The 20446-nt window shown below is 42.5% G+C and overlaps 1 protein-coding gene across 5 annotated transcripts in view; it reads left to right on the plus strand.

Moving 5' to 3' along the window:
- Window positions 1-2431: 2431 nt before the first annotated feature.
- Window positions 2432-20446, plus strand: part of FN1 (fibronectin 1) — a 94668-nt gene continuing 76653 nt past the window's right edge. For 3 of the 5 annotated variants that reach the window (XM_082262392.1, XM_082262393.1, XM_082262394.1), the window contains exons 1-3: window positions 2432-2729; window positions 18486-18614; window positions 19569-19706. In XM_082262392.1, coding sequence (XP_082118518.1) covers window positions 2588-2729; window positions 18486-18614; window positions 19569-19706 — 409 coding nt within the window. In that variant the 5' untranslated portion in view covers window positions 2432-2587. The remainder of the gene's footprint in view (window positions 2730-18485; window positions 18615-19568; window positions 19707-20446) is intronic. The other 2 variants (XM_082262395.1, XM_082262396.1) reach the window with 1 other exon arrangement.

The raw sequence follows: 20446 nt of genomic DNA on the forward strand, positions 1-20446 counted from the left end.
TTGGCCCACCTTTTGCAGCTAGAACAGCTTCAACTCTTCTGGGAAGACTGTCCACAAGGTTTAGGAGTGTGTCTATGGGAATAATAGGGGGGGGGGTAAGCGCGGTACTCCCTCCCCCCTATTATTTTCATTTAACTGTGTGGTCACCAGTAACGGTACAAGCAGCGTTAAGGGCATATACACTCAAGAATCTTCTCAGACAGCGCAAGAGTCAAACCCATATAAACAGTGTCTATGGGAATGTTTGACAATTTTTCCAGAAGCGTATTTGTGAGGTCAGGCACCAATGATGAACAGGAAGGCCTGGCTCACAGTCTTCATTCTAATTCATCTCAAAGGTGTTTTATCGGGTTGAGGTCAGGATTCTGTGCAGGCCAGTCACGTTCCTCCACCCCAAACTCACTCATCCATGTCTTTGTGGACCTTGCTTTGTGCGCTGGTGCGCAGTCATGTTGGAACAGGAAGAGGCCATCCCCAAACTGTTCCCGCAAAGTTGGGAGCATGAAATTGTCTAAAATGTCTTGGTATGCTGACGCCTTAAGAGTTCCCACACTGGAACTAAGGGAGCCATGCCCAACCCCTGAAAAACAACCCCACACCATAATTCCTCCTCCACCAAATGATTTGGACTAGTGCCTTCTTGTCCTATATCAGTGCCTGACCTCTCAAATATGCTTCTAGAAGAATGAACAAACATTCCTATAGACACACTCCTAAACCTTGTGGATAGCCTTCCCAGAATAGTGGAAGGTGTTATAATTAAAAAGGGTGGGCCAACTCAATATTGAACCCAACTTGGATGCCGTTAAAGTTCATGCGCATGTAAAGGCAGGTATCACAATAATTTGGGTAATATAGCGTATGTTTATATTGTAAAGCTGTGGCAAACTGTTGGCGCTATACAAATCCAGGACTTTACCCACTTGCCGACCAGTCACTGGGACTGTACTGCGGCAAAGTGGCTCGATTCCGTCCAGCGACGTAGACCTACGTCGCTGGACTCCTCCTCCCTGCTGTTTTCAGTCACAGCGGAAGTCGGGCCAGGGGAGGAGCGGCATCGATCGCCGCTGCTCTTCCCCGATTGTCAGGGAATCGAGTTTGGAGACAGAGCGGGCGGATCTCCTAAGTGACAGGCAGGGACAGATTGCAGGGTTCAGCATAGCTGAACATGCGCTCTGTCCCTGTGTCACTCAGTCACCTCCCCCCACACACGTTAGTAAGCACCAGGCGTACATTAACCCCTCCCTCTCCAATAAAATTAACCCCTTCCCTGCCAGTGTCATTTTTACAGTAACAGTGCATATTTATAGCACTGATTACTATAGAAATGTCACTGGTACCCCCAAAAGTGTCAAAAATGTCAGTCAAGGGTCCGATCTGTCCGCCGCAATGTCACAGTCCCGCAAAAAAATAAAAATAAATCGCAGATCGCCGCCATTACTCATTAAAAAAAAAAAACACCAAAAATGACAGAAATCTTTCTCTTAGTTAGTAAACGCAATAACTTTTGCGCAAACCAATCAAAATACGCTTATTGTGATTTTTTTTACCAAACATAGGTAGCAGAAAACAAATTGGCCAAAAATTTAAAACATTTTTGATTTTTACATTTTTTTGGGGGGGAATTTCATATAAAAAAAAAATGTTAAAAATATTGTTATTTTTTCAAAATAAACGCTCTTTTTTTGTTTATAGCGCAAAAAGTAAAAATCGCACAGGTGATCAAATACCACCAAAAGAAAGCTCTGTTTGTGGGAAAAAAAAGGACATAAATTTCGTTTGGGTATGGCGTCGCACAAACGCGCAATTGTCAGTTAAAGTCGCACAGCACCAAATCGCAAAAAGTGGCCTGGACGTAAGACAGCAAAATCCTCTGGTGGTAAAGTGGATAATATCTGCAGTGCTATACAGCTCATCCTTGCGGTTTTTCTGCCTGGTATATCTGAGGTTCCTGCATCAGTACTGTGTTCAAGAACCCGAACAGTCCCATCATCTACATATTGCATTGATATTTAGAAAATAACAGTTTTTTATCGTCAGAGCAGAAAGACATAAATATTAAACCCATTTTTTTTTTTTTTATATCAACATTCCATATAAATGAGCTCCACATGCTGGGAAACCTTTAGCTTGGTTTGAGCTGTGAAGTCTTAGCATAGTAAGTTACATCTCTAGACTCTATCCAGCCCACAGGGATGCTCTCGGGTCCCCTGCCATCCTCTTCCCACACCCCACACACTGAGCTCCATGTACCTCCCACCTCTTTTAAAGACAAGGGGGGAAATCCTGCCCTCCAGTGACGTCATGTCCAGAGAACAGCCAATCCTAGAACAGGCGAGCAGTGAGTGAGCGAGCCCCGTCTGGCGTGCAGAGTGTGTGTATATATATAGTGGCCGCCCGGACTCCGCTCTCTATCCACAGCACGGCACGGAGCCGCTTTATTCTCTAACGCTTTATCTACTTTGCTCCCCTATTTCTGCCTGTCGGTGAAGCGCTCTGCTCCCCGGGAGATGTGCCAGTGATCGGTGGCCATTCATCTCTGTACGCTTTTCTATATTAGGCAATTGCCCCCCTCTTCTCCGTCAAGATGCCCCGGGGGCCCCTGACCGGGCTGCTCCTGACCCTGTGCCTGAGCGCCGCCATCCAAGCCGCCCCATCTGAGAGGACCAAGAGCCGCAGACAGGCGCAGCATGCAGTGCAACCTGTGGTCGCTGGAGAGACTTCTCAGAGTAAGGACATTGTACTGGGGGGTATGAATAGGGGGGTGCAGGGTAAAGGTAACAGGAGTCTCTATAGGTGATGGGAGAATCTACCAAGGGATGGTCCTCCACCATTCCTGAAGAGCTTCATGTTACCCCATCCTGGAATAGATGACCCCCTTTATATTCCATGACTGGGGCTACTATAGTACTAGATGAGCTCCCTGTATGGGGGGAGCAATGACTTTGGGTAAAGCTATTGTGTTGGAGTTTGGAGGTTAAAAAAAAAAATAGTTTGTTGCCCATGGCAACTAATTTCCCATTTCTTAAGCCCAGCCTTACTCAATAGGGTTCCCTCTCTGGGGCGCCCAGGGGGGTTCCCTCTCTGGGGCGCCCAGGGGGGTTCCCTCTCTGGGGCGCCCAGGGGGGTTCCCTCTCTGGGGCGCCCAGGGGGGTTCCCTCTCTGGGGCGCCCAGGGGGTTCCTTGAGCAATTAGCAACTTCTACCCCTCAGAAAAGTAACCACTAACCCGATCTTTTTATTAATCTCTAATGGTGGCCATACACCTAACATAGGGATTGAGCTACTCATTACAGGATTGGACTATGTGATAGAATCCATGATTTAGTGACAAGATGCACACTGTGTAATCAGTTTTAAGCTAAGCTGGCTGATTTCAAAGAAATGCTAGAGAGGCGCCCCGGGGTGTTCCTCTCTGGGGCGCCCCGGGGTGTTCCTCTCTGGGGCGCCCCGGGGTGTTCCTCTCTGGGGCGCCCCGGGGTGTTCCTCTCTGGGGCGCCCCGGGGTGTTCCTCTCTGGGGCGCCCCGGGGTGTTCCTCTCTGGGGCGCCCCGGGGTGTTCCTCTCTGGGGCGCCCCGGGGTGTTCCTCTCTGGGGCGCCCCGGGGTGTTCCTTGAGCAAATGTCATTTTCTACCTCTCAGAAAAGTAACCACGAACCCCAATGATCTGGGGGGCCCAGGGTGTTCCTTGAGCAAATGGCATTTTCTACCCCTCAGAAAAGTAACCACGAACCCCAATGATCTGCGGCGCCCAGGGTGTTTCTTGAGCAATTGGCAACTTCTACCACCTCAGAAAAGTAACCATGAACCCCAATGATCTTTTTATCAATCTCTAATGGTAGCCATACACCTAACAACATAGGGATTGAGCAACTTCTTACAGGATTGGACTATGTGATAGAATCTGTGATTTAGTGAAAAGATGCACACTGTGTAATCAGATTTAAACTAAACCGGCTGAATTCAGAGATGCTTCTGATCAGTCTGGATGAAAAATCTGATTACAGGAAAGTAAATTGCTTCCTCTCCCACCCCCCCCCCCAATATTATTATTATTATTATTATTATTATTATTCAGGATTTCTATAGCGCCAGCAGTTTACGCAGCGCTTTACAATGTTAGAGGTAGACAATACAGTTACAATACAAGAGGATTAAGAGGGCCCTGCTCAGAAGAGCTTGCAATCTAATGGTGTTCCGATCACATTTTCTATTCCTGACAGTAATGGCCTCACTCTTACTGGGAAACCCATGTTCTGTGGATGTTCCCCGCACCGCGTTCACAATGCACTAGGTGCGCAATCTGCTGTGGGCGTCAATATAATACGAACGACACCCCAAACATTGATTTAGGCTGCAGTGTTTGCCTGCATTGGATCGCTTGGTACTACAGTGCGTTTTTGGAAAGTAGTGCATGCACTGTTTGGTGCGATTCCAATGCGATTTGGGCTGAAAATCACACCACACTCAGTCACCTAGGAATTGCACAGGAATGTGCTACATGCTCAGGTATGAACTGGCCCAGTGATCCGTAAAATTGTTCCACAGTTTGCCACCCTCATTGGGGGGAGGGATATTTGGGGGTTCTTCCCAATGACCGGAATGTTCTATCCACTGACCTTCACACCCATGTACTGCTCCATTAGCAGGGGTTCTCTGAATCTGGAAAGTTCAAGGGTTCCTTCATCTTAAAAGTGGTGGAGAGGCTGCATTAACCTGTAAGTAGGTACAGAAACTTCAGAGTTGCTTTATGAGGGGTATAAAACTTTTGAAGATGTAGCGAGTGACCATAGCAACCAGGAATCTTTTTATTCCCAGACAATAGACCCAATTAACAAAGGTCCATGGCTCCTTATTGAAATATTTTCAGCTGAGTCCAATTTAAAAGTTAGTCCTGTGGCTGAAAAAAAGTTTCTTATTCTTCTGTTCAAATTTAGGATTGAGTTTAAAGAAAGGAATGTGGTTGCTATGGGAACCTGCATAACCTTTCTAGTTTTTATTAATGAGAAAAAGAAATTTGATGTGTTGCTATAGACTATCCAGATTCCTTGTTTTCATAAACCTTTTATTCGGTTTGAAACTGGAATCCATGCATTCGCTCTGCCCTGGATCACATCTGAGCCATTTGAAGCACTTTTCTAGAAGCGTTTCAATGCTTGTGATGAGGATTCCTATTGTATCCCACAGTGACTAGTCACACCTGAATGCCATATGGCTTGAAGCTTGTCACTTGAAAAAGCATTTGGGCTTTCTTGGGGCAGACTGGCATGTTCTTGGTTCCCATATACTGTACTTTAGTGGGAGCTCTTGGAAATTCACATTACATGAGTTTTTTTTCATAGTATCTTTCTTTCCATCTCTTAGTAAATGGTTTTCCATTGGCAGAAAAAAAAAAATGCTTGAGCCTAAGAATGCATTAAAAACACTAAAACTGCCCCGCCCCAAAAAAAAAAAAAAAAAAAGTGTGAACTTGCACTTTAGGGGCTGAATTGGTCATTGCCTGTCTTCCTCTTAGTCACTTTATTCCTCTAGCCCTTTGTTAACCTGGCTAGATGTTCGGCATATTTATTTATTTTTTTGGCAGCAAAATCCTACATCTGTTTTGACTTTTTCCATTATTTCATAGCAGGGTTTTTTTTTTTTTTTGTTTGCCATTTTCAGGCTTACATTGAACTTCTTCTTATACTTTTTTTTTTTTTTTTTTTTTCTTTCCCTTCCTGGGAAAGGACCCTTTTTGACAGTTTACCAGTTCAGATAAATATTTTGTTTTGAATCTGTTACATTATATTATTGTTTCATTTTTAAGTGTGACTGGCTACTTTCCCTCATTCTTTCAAATACTAGTATCCGATTACAAACAATGCTCAGTTCTATTCTATAGTGCAAAGTATGGTATCTATCCCAGAATCAAATATGAAAGAAATCCATTCCAAATGGGATTAACAATAGGGGGAAAGGGACATTGCGATACCAAAGAAATGTATAAAGAAAAGTTGATGTAAAAAAGTGTGTATAAATATCTTTCTGATTCAAAAAGATCTAATATTGCAACAGAAGATCATTAAGGTACTATAAAGACAAGACCAGTATAAAAATACAAACAATTGCAGACAATACAAGAAGTCACTTGATGGTACAACACAATATATGGATTACAGAATCCCTACGCGTTTCAACTGGAAGTCTTCTTCTGGGGGTATATTTAGCCAAAGTTTTACTCATATCTGTATATAATAAAACAGACATTTTACCTAAAGTAAACAAGAGAACTTTTTTTTTTTTTTTTTTTTTTAGACCTAATAGAAATTCATAAACATGACAATCCAAAAAAAAAAAAAAAACATGCATATCAATTATTTATATTGGAAAGTTCCAAAACTTATATCATAATGAAGTACAAGAGAGAAGAGGACAAATTCCACACTTTTTTACATCAATTTTCCCTAATAAGTTTATTTGGTATCGCAATGTCCCTTTTCCCCTATTGTTAATCCCATTTGGGATTGATTTCTTTCATAATGGTATAGTTACAACTCTGAATCAGAAAAGTGTGGAATCAACGTACTGTATGTCTGAATTTTTGGCTTTTTTTTTTTTTTTTTTTTTTTAAACCACCACAGAGGACCCCCTAAACTTAATTTTCAGGTCTTTGGGACCTTTTACTAAACTCAATCCATGGTAATGAGGGGGGGTCATTTACATTGGTTTTCAGTAGAAACCATGCCCTACTTCCAGATGGCTAAAAATCATTGGTGTCATTCTGCTGGCTTTGCCCAGTGCCATTGACCCTGGAATTATAAAGGCACCAGAAGACAGAGGTCAGTCAGCCACAGGTCAATGAACCTCTATGGTTCCATGAAACCTTGGCTGGTATATCTTGAGCCATTCTGTTGATCTGTGTTACAGAATGTAATTGTGTTCCCTGTATCTTCATCTAAAAGTGAACCTTCCATTCTCTTTTTAGTTATGTAAGATGGCATTCCCTTACTATTTACCCCCCCTTAAGTATGTGTTTGGCAGTACTGTAAGGGACTGTACTACTTGTCCTGAATTCCAGCACTGTTGTGATATAAGGAATTTTACTAAACCTAAGAGTCTGATTTCTTTCTTTTATTCTTCAGAAATAGAACAAAGACTCGGTTTGGTCTGTCATTTTGCATCTCCCTTCATTCCCAGTTTTGTCTTTCATGTTTTACATAGCTGTCTCTTGGACTAATGACCCGTCAACCAGAAAAAGTGTGCTTATGAGGGATTTACTGTTAGGCCATTTTATGATTCCATTTGCACGCGCCCATCTCTGAGGAGGTTAGCTCCAGATGTGTGCTTCACCCAGATTAGTATAAAATGACCTTGTCTAAAATGGTTATCATCTACAGTAGTATAATAAAGGAATTTTATATAAAAACAAAATGCTTCTCGTGCTTTAACATTTAAACAGGTTTTGAGGGGGGGGGGGGGGGGTGTATGACCGGACTAGAACCAGTCACATTGTAGCATTACATTTCTAGCCCTTATTGGGACAACCAATCTTAAAGTGATAGTAAAGCCTACATTTGACTGCATAAATGATGTACTTTCCTTTTACTTTAATACAGTCATGTGATTCAGCAGCTCCGGCTAGCCTGTGTATGGAGCGCTCAACTGCTGTGGATCCTGGGAGCCCTGATGTCATCCATAGGCTCCCATGGCCCAGCCATTGTTGGCACTTTCTCTACCTTGCAGCAGCTGCTCACTGACACAGGGAAGTCGGAGCTGCTGGATCATGTGACCAGATTAAAAATGGGTAGGTACACACTTTTTGGGGGGTGTATGTGGGATAGGTAGGAGGGAAAGGGGAATGCTTTAACCACTTATGACGTAGGCTCTTTACCATGTGACCAGCTGTGTCCAATCACAGCTGGTCACATAGTAAATAGGAAGTGCCGTTGATCGGCTCTCCTCTACTTGTGCCTATCGGCGGCTCTCCTGACCCGGGGGGGGGGGGGGTGTGCTGGTAATCAAAGCATTGATTACCAGTGCAGATCCTTGGGGGGGGGGGGGGGGTGTGCCGCTAGAACCACCAGGGATTACCCACCCATGGCCACCAGGGATGGCAATCAGGGCTCAGGGACCTTTACAAAGCCCTCCCCATCAGAGCTGCCCATGACTGCCATCTATCAGTGCCCATTATTGCCCGTCAGTGCGGCTTCATCAGTGCAGAAAAAAAAACGTATCGATTTACAAAATTTTGTAACCTAATTTTTTTTCTTCAGCAAAAAAGAAAAAACCTTGCAGTGATCAAATACCACCAAAAGAAAACTCTATTTTGTGGGGGGATAAATTTGGTTTAGGTACAGTGTTGCATGACCACACAATTGTCATTCAAAATGCAACCGCGCTAAAAGCTGAAAATTGGCCTGGGCAGGAAGGGGGTGTAACTGCCCTGTATTGAGGTGGTTAAAGATTAGGCTTATTTTACACTTTAGGCAGATGCCCATTGAGGATGTGCATTAACTCCATGTATAGAGCAAATAAAGCACAAAATCACATACAGTTCTGATGGTCCTGTGGTTGGCATTCTTTGCTTTTTAGATTTCTCATTCTTTCCTACAATCAATTGGTGTGTTTAGCCCCCCATGCTTTTCTGAGGTGGCGGAGGAGATCCACGCCACATGAATTTGACTTAAGCTGTCCGTTTACTGTTACAATTTTGGCCAGTTCCTAATAAGCCGGTGGCCCTGATGACTCCACTTCACCCAACCTCCTTCACTTGTAAAATCGAGGAAGCAGAGTGGAAAATTGTTGGTCAAACAGCACTTGTATCCAGTCAGATGCAGGTACTGGTCCAGTTTTCTGACAGTGAATGTTGCCTGTCAGTGGGAGATTCACCCATCCACACTAGATAGATGGTGGAATTTGTTGAATTTGCACTTGCAACTGAGCAAATTCGTTGGGTGTATGGCCAGCTTGAGAATGGTAACCAATCAGGTAAATGGAGTAAAACCCATGCTCAAAAATCTTACCCTAAATTTCCACTTAGCTAATGAATTATATTGCTTAAAAGCCCAACCACTACCCAAAACTCTTTCAAAATGTTTTAGCCAGGGTTACAACCTGGGCCAATTTTTTTTTTTTTTTTTTTTTTTTTTTTTTCGCTCTATATCCTAATTAGGAGGAGACCTTTTTCCTTCACCTTCTTCTGTTCAGATATATAAGGTCAAAGGGCAGGGAATAATTGGGGGCAGAGGGGGGATCTTGCCAATGGAGATACAGTCAAGAAATAAAGTTTGAAGAATGTGGAAAGATTAGAAGCCCTGCCTGGTTTTTATTGTGATTTTTCTCTTCCAGTGCTTCCTCCCAATTACTTTCATACGGTATATAGTGGTGGTGCCTAAATAAAATGTGAGGTATAGATCTCCCCAGTGGGCTCACTGTAGTGAAAAATCGGTCTGGAGTTGCAATCCTTCACTTTTTCAAATCTTATAAAGAATATTGTCTGGAGCTCAAATTTAAACCTGAACTCCAGGCAAACCACTAAATGCAAAGACCCCATACAGATTAGAGCTAGACTACCTGCAAAAGGATTTGTATTCGTTTGTATAGTCTCAGGAGTGGATGGAGATTTGCCATATAACCTAGCTCCAACTGGCAGAGGAAGGAACTATGTTTTTATCTGCTGCAGTTTTACTTTTGTTATAGGTCTCCTCTCTACCTGACCATATGACTGGACAGTAACAGGAGAAGCAGCAGGTCAATTTATATATTTTTTCCTCTATCGGCATGCTTTCTGCATTGCACAATACTTAATTTGCCCCTTTTGTGCTGCTTCTCCCTCTCCCAGTATGGACATATTTTAATACCAAGTCAAATTATCAATGTATTAAAGCTGAATTTCATGTTTCCTGCTAGTTTAGGCCAAGCAGGACCAAATTGGCCACTGTGTATGCTGTATCTTACAGCAGGAGCATCAGTTTCATACAATATGTGGTGCTGTGTCCTGCAGCAGTACAAGCGACTTCCTATCTGCTGCTGGAACTATATAAACTTGATCTGAATGCTTCTCTGCCCTTCAGGAGAAGCCTTGTATTTATCATTTTATACAAGGCTTCCTGTGATTGGCTGAGCTGGAGATCATGTCATTATCTACCCACCTCTCCACATTGGCCAATCGGAGGAAGCCTTGTAGTTCAAGCAGAAAGTCGCCAATACTGCTGCATACTGTATGATGCTACAGTGGCCAAATCACTTAATTTGTTTGGGCCAAGCTAGCCCAAATATCTTAAAGTGACAAACCTGGAATGCAGATTTAACTTGTTATTTATATCTGCCTGGTGTTCAGATTTAAAATGTTCAACTTTCTGCAATAAGATGAGGTTCATTGTGTTATGTTTTGGGGAAGTGGACATAATTTTGCATGCTCTCATATCCATTTGCTTTATCTTTTATGGAGTGTTTTTGTTCTACCATAAAAAACCTAACTGGTTATAAATAAATTCAGCTTCTTTTATCAGTCCCGTGCAGAATAGATTCTGTATCCCATGTGGTTTTTGTGTCATAACAGACACCAATGGGCGGTTCTGGCAGTCATTTCATATCCAAGCTGTTTGATCTGTAGCCTTGCTGAATGCCTACATAGATTGTATACTGTAGAATATATAATGGTATGCCAAAAAATATAAATTATAGGGTTTGTTATGCTTCCTCTTTTAATTATAGTCTAGGACTTTTATCCCTGAAGAAAATTTGTTACCAGAGGGAAAGGAGGAACAGAAGGCTGTAAGCTACAAAAATCCTAGAAAACCATTTACTTGCTTTATTGATGGGTGTAGAGAACAATGGGAGTGAGTCTGCCAGCAGTGCTAAACATCATAAGATGCTTTTGTCTTCTGTCCTGTCATTTGCTGTGTGTAGCCTCTGGCTATCTAAAGTGTAAAAGTATTAGCACCTTTGTCAGTTTACACGCCAGGCTTAACTGTAATTACAAGGCAAGTGTGAATTTAGGGAAAAGTCTTTGTTCTTTACCCAGCCCTTCTAAGACCCTTGCTAGGGCTAATGAACACCTAGACACCTAAAACTCCTTTGTTTATAAAACAAAAATTTTGTGATACTAAATTGGTTTAATCCACCACCCCCCCCCCCCCCCCCCCGATTTTTTTTTTTTTTTTTTTTTTTTTTTTTTTTTGTAATTTTCAGAGTCTGTATTGCATACTTGCAGTGGCCCTGCTTGGCACAATATGATCACGTGCATCTCTTACCTGATCCATTACTGGAGAAGTGGGAAAAGCACTGTAGGTAGACAGTGATGGCTGCAATCTTCCGGTTCCTGCTGGAGCTCATCTCTGAACACAAAGGGGGTCGTTCACTTTGCACTGCTGCCATTTCTAGAATGCCATGTGTTGTGTGTTTTTTTGTTTTGGGGGGTCCCCCCCCCTCAATACAAACCATTCTTTTCCCCACTAACTTGGAGTAGCAGGCAAATTATTCCAACTTCCCTGCTCCACCTATTTGTTGAGCATATCGGGGCGTATTGCAAGCTAGCAGAGCCAGGCAATGTACTTTGTAAAAGGGAGGTCAGAAGTGGCAGCCTGTGTATTTTTCTCAGTAAAATGTTCCTGTGTGTTGTAAGTCCTTCCACGTCCCTGGCTAACCCTGCTTACATAAATTTAGTTGGCTTACATGGACCTTCTTGGCCAATTTCTTTTGTTTGCCCAGTGACTGAAGCCCTGCTTCACATGAGCAAAAACATGCAAGTTGGCCAAATGCAAATTTGGCAGCTTGGCCATGTAACTATGTTGGTCGGCAACTAACATCTATAGATGGCTTTGACCTCCAGAGTTCGGAAACCCAAAAAGGAATGTATGAGTGTGACTTTCATTAAACATTTGGTGCTGAATCGATCACCATAATTTAAAAAGCATGCACCTGGAACATTCACCTGCATTAACAGTTTGGTGAATTCCAGATATACTGCTTTATACATATACCCTTAAAATAACTAGTAGAACCCTCCGATTTACTGGAAAATATATTGCCTCAAAGCAAAGAACTATTCCGCAATCATACCCAAGAGTAAAACTTTGCATAAAACATTTCCGAAGCTTCTACAAAAATGTTGCGTTAAAAAAAATGTTTTAAGCCTATGTTGATTCAGGCTGGGTTCACACTGTTGCGATGTCAAACTTTGCATGTGATTTGCACCACATAGCTGTGCAGATCACATGCTCTTTCTGTGCGATGCAAGTTCAGCCATACAGATGGCATGGCTGCATTTGCTTCGCATTTGGACGAAAATGGTGCAGGACCCTTTTTTTTTTTTTTTTTTTTTTTTTTTTTTCTCTCTCCCCGTTTAGTCCGCACTGGAATCGGATCAGACACCCATGCGATCCGATTCATGCACCATTTGACAGTTCGCACTGCGAATCGATTTGGGGGTGTCATTAACTTTGTATTGACACCTACAGCAGTTAGCATAGGGGTGTGTGCTACCTGTACTCAGTTCCCAAACCCAAGGAGGGTAGGGGGACAAATTGCAAGTGCAGCCTAAAAACATTGAACAAGGATATAGTATGCAACTGGACAAAATTGCGAGCTTTGCATACAGATGCTTAAAGCCTGGCCAACAAGATGGGAGAGCTGGAGCTGCTAATGTATGAGGATTTCGATTTTGTGAGGGTTTCAGATACTTGGTTTGACAGCTCTCATGACTGGCTGGCGACCATTCAGGGGTATTCCCTATATTGCAGAGATAGAGAAGGTAGAAAAAGGGGGAGGGGTATGTCTGTATATTAAGAACAGTGTCTGGGTAAATTATGAGGGACGACCCTTTACAAATGGAGCGAAGGAGGTAGAATCTCTATGGGTAGAACTTCAAAGGGAAGTAATATTGGGCGTATGCTATAGGCCCCCCCAATCAGAGGCAGGAGAAGGCGGTCCTCCTATCGCAGCTTGGAATGGCAGCAAGATTTGGAAATGTCATTATAATGGGGGTACTTTAATTATCCGGTTGGACTGGGCAGAAGGAACTGCACATTCGTCTAAGGCTTGGCAGTTCCTTTTGCTGGTCAATTTCATGGGTTCAGATCAGGGGTGGGGAACCTACGGCCCGCAAAGTCATCTGATCCGGCCACCTGTGCTAGGGTGACCAGACATGGCCGATCCTGGGCTGGGGCGCCCAGGGCTGGCCCTACCTTTTGGCTGTCTCAGGAGGGGAAGGGGAGGGCGAGCTTCATACTAAGGTACGCCTCCTACCTATGATAGATATCAGAGTGGTGACGTTTATCATAGGAGTCAGTCCAGGAGGCCTGACTTCGTATGAGAGCGACCGTGCCGGGTAAGGAGAAGAACCCTGCTCTTTGTAATCAGGAGGCGCTCTAATTCCTGAGCGCTAATCACTCTGCATTAAGGGGGGGGCGCTAATCACTCTTCATTAAGGTAGGCACTAAGATTCTGCAGTACCAGCCAGAGCCAGCAATACCCACAGCAGTATATACAGCATAGTACCAGCCTGAGCCAGCGGTACCAGCCAGCTGTACCCGCTACTTATTCAAAACTTACCACCACAAAGAGTCGACTGCGCTCCAGACTGACCGACACAAACCTGAAAAACAGTTGCCACTAGCAACATCATCAATACCAGCTAACATCACACACCTCACCAAAGAGAAGCAGTTGCAGCCATCACGTTAGGGGTGAGTTAATTAAATGTTTGACCAAATATAAAAGGCACATTTTTAAGTTGATACATTTTGTACGGCCCCGGATGATTTTATAAATGCCCACCCCTCGTTTTGATGGTGAACGCACCGACAAACAATGCGGTACTAGAGCTACTGATTACCAACATTACTGACCCAATCACGGATATAGAAATACAGGGCAACTTAGGAAACCGTGACCATAAGTCGATCAGTTTCAGTATAAATCGTAGAAATAGAAACACAAGGGTAATATAAGGGCAATGAATTTCAAAAGAGCCAACTTCCCTGAACTGCGCTTTTTGCTAGACAATATCAAATGGGATAGAACCCTAAGAACAAAGAACATGGAGGAAAAATGGGAGTGTTTCAAGAACATACTAAATAAAGGGATTGGCCAGTGCATCCCAAAGGGGGATAAGTTTACAAGAGCAAAAATAAACCCTGGGTGGCTAAACTCTAACATAAAAATGCATATTAAAACTTAAGAAAAGTCCTTCAATAAATATAAGGCTGAGGGGTCATTGGCAGCATTCCAACATTACAATGAGTGCAATAAGAAATGTAAAGGCGAAATCAAGGTGGCTAAAATAGAACACGAAAGACATACATATAGCAGGAGAGAGGGGGGAAAAAAAAAAAAAAGAAATTCTTTAAGGCTTCTTTTACACGGCCGCTCCGGATTTATTCTCCGCTGCGGAACTTTTTTTTTTTTTCTCACGGAGCGGATGACACTTGTGTCATCCGCTCCGTATGTCCGCATATCATCCCATTCGTTTGCAGATGATATGCGGACATAATGTAAGTCTATGACACCGCTGACATCCGATTTTGCTTCCTTTACGTTTTTTGAACGGATGAAAAAATAGGGTTCTGTTCCGTTCCAAAAAACGGAACAGAACTGAAAGGAAGAAAATCGGATGTCAGCGGATGGTATTCCGCTGACATCTGCAATGCCATAGACTTATATTATGTCCGTAAATCATCCGCAAAAAAATAGGATGATTTGCGGACATACGGAGCGCCCGTGTGAAAGGGCCCTAAGTATATAAATGGTAAGAAGGCGAGACCAGAACACATTGGCCCCATAAAAGACCTTGAAGGGAATCTGGCCACAGAGTACAGAAAGAAGGTGAAAGTACTAAATAAATTCTTCTCTTTTAGTTTTCACAAAAGAATTGGGGGGCTACACTAACCCAGCTTGTAATGTTAAAAATACACCTCAGGAAGCACCCCCATGGTTACCAGAAGATAGATTCAGAACTAAACTTGAAAAACTTAACCTAAATAAAAATCACCGGGACCGGATGGCTTTCACCTGAGGGTTCTTAAAGGACTCAGCCAGGTGATAGCCAGACCATTGTTCCTGATCTTTATAGATAGTCTACAGATGGGTATGGTGCCAGCTGATGGGGGGAAAAAACCCAACGTTGTTCCAATATGTAAAAAAAAAAAAAAAAAAGGGCCGTAATATATCCCTGGTTAGCCTAACATCAGTAGTCTGCAAAATCTTTGGCGGGCATGTGAAGGGATTATATACCAGACTTTAGTAAAATGGTATTCTTAGTAGTAATCGCCATGGATTCATGAAAAATCGTTCTTTCCAGACCAATCTATTCACCTTCTATGATGAAGTGAGTTGCAGTCTAGATAAAGGAAGGCCTGTGGATGTGGTGTTTCTGGACTTTGCTAAGGCATTTGACACAGTTCCCCACAAACGCTTACTGTGCAAACTAAGGTATGTTGGTGTTGACCATAGGGTAGGTACCTGGATAGAGAACTGGTTCCAGGGGTGAGTCCAGAGGGTGGTGATAAATGGAGAGTACTTGGGATTAGGCAGATGTGGAAAGTGGGGTCCCCCAAGGATCTGTCTTGGGACCAATCCTGTTTAAATTATTCCTAAAGGATGGGATATCCAGCACAATCTCGGTATTTGCGGACGATACAAAGCTAAGCAGGCCAAAATCTTCTATGCAGGACCTGGTAACCTTACAAGGAGGCCTGAACAAAATAATGGGGTGGGCAACTACATGGCAGATGAGGTTTAATGATGAAAATTGTAAGGTGATGCACTTGGGTGTCAGAAATACGAAAGCAAGTTAGTCGCTAGGCGGTGATCCTCTGGGTGGATCTATGATGGAAAAGGACCTGGGGGTCCTAGTGGATAACAGGCTTGGCAGTGGCATGCAAAGCCAACAAAATACTGTTGCAGATCCAAATTCAGACAAAAACTCAGACTGGATTTGCAACTGAAACAGAGTATAGGGACTTACCAGACCCCATGCTGCGAGCCGTGGCCTCGGCTAGTGTGAACCCGGCCTTAACGTGGTGGATTCTGGGATGTTTGGCCTTGCTCAGGACAAGGTATGGCTATTCTGTTCTCTACATACATGTAGATGCCATATGAGAAAGTGGGTTTATCAGTACATTACTCCAGTATAACACACTTTAGTGATTTTTTTTTTTCTTGCAGATTGTACTTGCAGTGGTTTTAATGCATGTGAGGGCAGTGTTATTGTCTATGTCATCGGATATCATCGGATAATTAAGTCCACATATCAGCTGCACACAATTCTTTTGAGCAGTTATGCTGATACAGGTGGTAAACTGTCCACATAAATTAGAAAGTGTTGCTGATACAGCAATTTGTCTCCCTTTAGCGACGCAAGTAGCTGCTGCAAGCTGAAAAGTGTGTGGGGAAAGTGGTGGTGGTTCTCAAAAAAAAAACTGTAGGTATTTATTGCCAACGCCTTTTTCTCTACCACAGGCATGGACCTGGACACTTGGGCATTTGTTTGTCTACAACTAGAAAAAGCTTCTACTTAAAGATAGATCGTGCATCTATCGTCTGAGGTCTATGACCAGCTTTTTTTGTTTTATATATTCTGTTCATCTTTTTTGCTTTTATATAAAGTCTTTACATTGTTTTGTGAATATTTATATTCAACTAGAGAATGACGCTTCTACCGGTTTAAAGGCCGGTAGAGGTAATTAACAATTCATGGCTGCAATACTGTAGAAAAATATGTTCATTTGTTTATATAGCCCATTGATGTCATTTCAGAGGTTCTATATATGTTTTTTAGAGCCGGTTCACATTAGAGCGATCCGACTTGCCGGGGCGACCTCACAAGTAGCGGTGCGCTGCTCGCACCGCGACCTCGGAGCGGCCGGCACGGACTTCATAACATTGAAGTCAATGCAGGTCGCCCCAAAGAAGCTCCGGACCCTTTTTCTGAGTCGGAGCGACTTGTGTCGCTCCTATTAGAACGGGTCCACAGCTTCTCTATGGCAGGCGACCTGTCAAGCGACCAGGTCGCCCCAGTGTGAACCGGCTCTTAAGAAAACTTCTGCTCTGACCCAAACTATCCAACCTTTTACATTTTGGCTCTTGGTAGACAATGAGTGGCTGCAGGCATTTGTCCTTTCTTCATGGTTTAGTGAGAGCACCATACATGATGCTTCTAAAAAAAAAAAAAACCTTTGTGATGTGGAAAACATCCAGAAGCTTTGAAATCGGTTTGTGTATTATAGTGACCTTTTTGCGCTAACATTTATAGAAGCTTACCAATAAATGTATGTTGCAGCTCCCCTTTTATTTGAGCCATAATTTAGCATGATTGTTCCAATATTGGGTATATGCTATAATTTAAACTTTTACTAGGCTATGATATCACTGTGTTCTGATAAAAACCAATGTTTAATTCATGAGAATGATTTGTGGCAACTTAAGCTACTTGACCATATGGAGTCATTGCTGTTACAACTAGTGAGAGGCTTAGACTGGTAATAGAATGCAGATGTTTTATCCTGAGCTAAGGTAAGCCCTGCCAGAATGAAATGCATGCATTTTAAAAGATTCATACTAGCATAGTTGACATGGTAAGAAATCATTCATTGTGGGGCCCGAAGACCAGGGTCAAATAGTTTAATCACTGCATGTAGATATTCAGAAATGGGGTTTATGAATTATTTTGATGTTGGACCACAAATTGAATATTCCATAAATGTATTTTTATGGTTTATTCCCCCTCCTATTGAGGCTGCCCATATAACTGCAAATTCAGCCAGACAGTTTGGCAGTCTTATGTTTTTGGGAACAGCAGAGGCTCCAAACTTAAGAAAAACTTAAGAAAAATAATTTGAATAACTTGTCTGGTCACTTCCTTCCTCTGTGACAGACAGACAGGGTCCTTTCTTCTACATAGACATAACACTCATATTTGTGTCCTGGCATGTATGTTTTATACACCAAATCTGGCCATTGGCCTCGCCTGGTGGTTGTATTTTATATACGCATGCTCAAATGGTCGCTAGCTACTATTGTATGCTTGTAATGGGTTTAGGTTTTTAAACTACTGAAGCTAGAGACAAGGGGGTAACTGAGGTTGGCAAATGACTGCTCATATATTTCTAAATATACATTGGCAGAGAGACAATAATCAGACATGGTATGGGAGCCCATATACATTGATATTTTGCCACAACTAGCATAGCTTTGAAACTGGTGTATACCAATTCTTGAAACTTATGTACAAAGTCAGTAAAATATATAGAAGATATCAGGTTCCAGCTCTGATTTCTTAAGCACTACTTAGAAAATAAAGGGAATTGGCCTGAAAATTAAGGGAATTGGCCTGCATGAGTATTAATATTCAAACAGTCACCCTGAAGAGGTGTGTATATGACCTTATTAGTGTGAGCTCTGGTCGTTAGCTGTCATAAACGTATGCAGTGTTGGCTTGCTTTAAAGAAATGCTAGAATAACGTTTTTTTTGCTGTTAAAGTAACGAAATACCAATTGATCTCAACAGGAGGCTGCTTTGACAATGGAAAAACCTATAGTATTGGGCAGCAATGGGAAAGGATTTATTTGGGCAATACACTGGTCTGTACCTGCTATGGTGGAATCCGAGGCTTCAACTGTGAAAGTAAACCAGAGGGTGGGTATGCATGTAGTGGCTTTTTTTTCATTTTTAAAATAGAGGCTGATGCCTTCTGTAAAATGTTTTCAACATGGTTGGGCTTCAGAAATTACCATTACCATTGGAATTATACCAAAAAGCTACACATTTGGGGTACCAACATTAGTTTTGCGTTTGAGAATAAAAGCCTGTAGGGACCAGACCTCAAATGTGTTCTGTCAATAATGAATGCATATCTGCCTGTTTTGTGAAGCCTGGTCTGTTATACCATTTCTAAAATGGTACCTCCAGAACTACAGCCCGTGGGCTGAATGTGGCACATTGCTTGCATTTAACTGGCCCTCGGGACACTGTTCCTTCCATGTCCCAACAATAGGACATAATACCTACCACTGACACCAATGATGGGGCAGTGTTCTTTTACCTGATGCCAACAATGGGGCACTATTCCTTCCTTTGGGGTATTTGTTAATCCCATAACACCAGGGTATTTTCTCCTTACACTGGACCTTTTTTTGATTAGGAAGTTTTGGAGACCCCTGCTTGAAGACACAAACTTTTAAATATATTACCAGGCATTAAAACCAAATCGGGATATTGCTTACCCCTCTAAAACCATATAACACAATTGTGGTCTGTGCTTCATTTTAAACAAGAGTACTGAAACAAGTAGAAAATGGTTTCTACACCCTATCAGTGTACTGCTTCTTCCTCCCTTCTTCCCTTCGTAAAATTGGGAGATTACCAGGTTGTCCTCTTCTTCACCAAGTGTATATACTGTCCACTTATAATTTCCTCCAGGAAATGCACTATAGCCCATGGGCAGTCTGGGACAGTTATACAGACCTTGACCCATCCTTTAGGAAGCCCTGACATGGAGAAAAAAAATGAACTAACTGCTCTTTATGCTTTTACTGCCTGCATAGTGAATAGTTCATCCAATAAACTATATCCTTTTAAACCCTTAAACAGCTGAAGAAACCTGTTTTGACAAGTACACGGGCACTACGTACCGAGTTGGGGAAACTTACGAGCGACCTAAAGATAACATGATCTGGGACTGTACCTGCATTGGAGCTGGAAGAGGACGCATCAGCTGCACCATTGCAAGTAATGGCTTATTAAGTTATTAATGTGTGTGTGTGTGTGTGGTTTTTGTTTTTGCTTTATCATAATTAGGCATTTGCTGCTGTACCCAACCCCCCCACCCCTCCTCCTCATGTAGACACATGTCATGACATTCCAGCATCACATGCAAATTGTATCCCATTGTATAAACAAGGACACAAAGGTGTTAATTAGCCAGTTGAAGGTGTAAAACCAGATGTTGCCTTCTGTAGGGTAGAGAGGTTTTTAACCAATTAAGGACCAGGCTATCTCTGGAACTTTGTTCACATGTAACCAACTGTTTTTTCTTGCTAGAAAATTATTTAGAACCCCCACCCCCCCAGAGAATAAATTGGTGTGTTATGTAACAGTATTTGCGCTGCTGTTTTTTTAAATGCATTTTTTTGGGGGGGTGGGGGGGGTGGAATACTTTAGTATTTAATGCAAAAAACAAAAAAGGTACAGAATTATTTGTGCATGTTACGCTGAATAAATGGATATCAAACCGATCACACTTTAAAATTGTGCACACCCATGCAAAAGTGACAAACTATGTAAATTTTACTATCCATAGGCAACACTTTAAAAACCCCTACAGGTTACCTCCTTTAGATTTAGAGGAGGTCTGGTGCTGGAATTACTACCCTTGATCTGACGATTGTGGGGTTACCTCAGATTTGTGGAACAATCGCAGTTTGTGCACGTGTGGAACAAATGCGTGCGTTCGCCTTTTTGCTCTTTTA

Source organism: Pelophylax lessonae (genome assembly GCF_965119305.1).
Source record: "Pelophylax lessonae genome assembly, chromosome: 6".
NCBI lineage: Eukaryota > Metazoa > Chordata > Amphibia > Anura > Ranidae > Pelophylax > Pelophylax lessonae.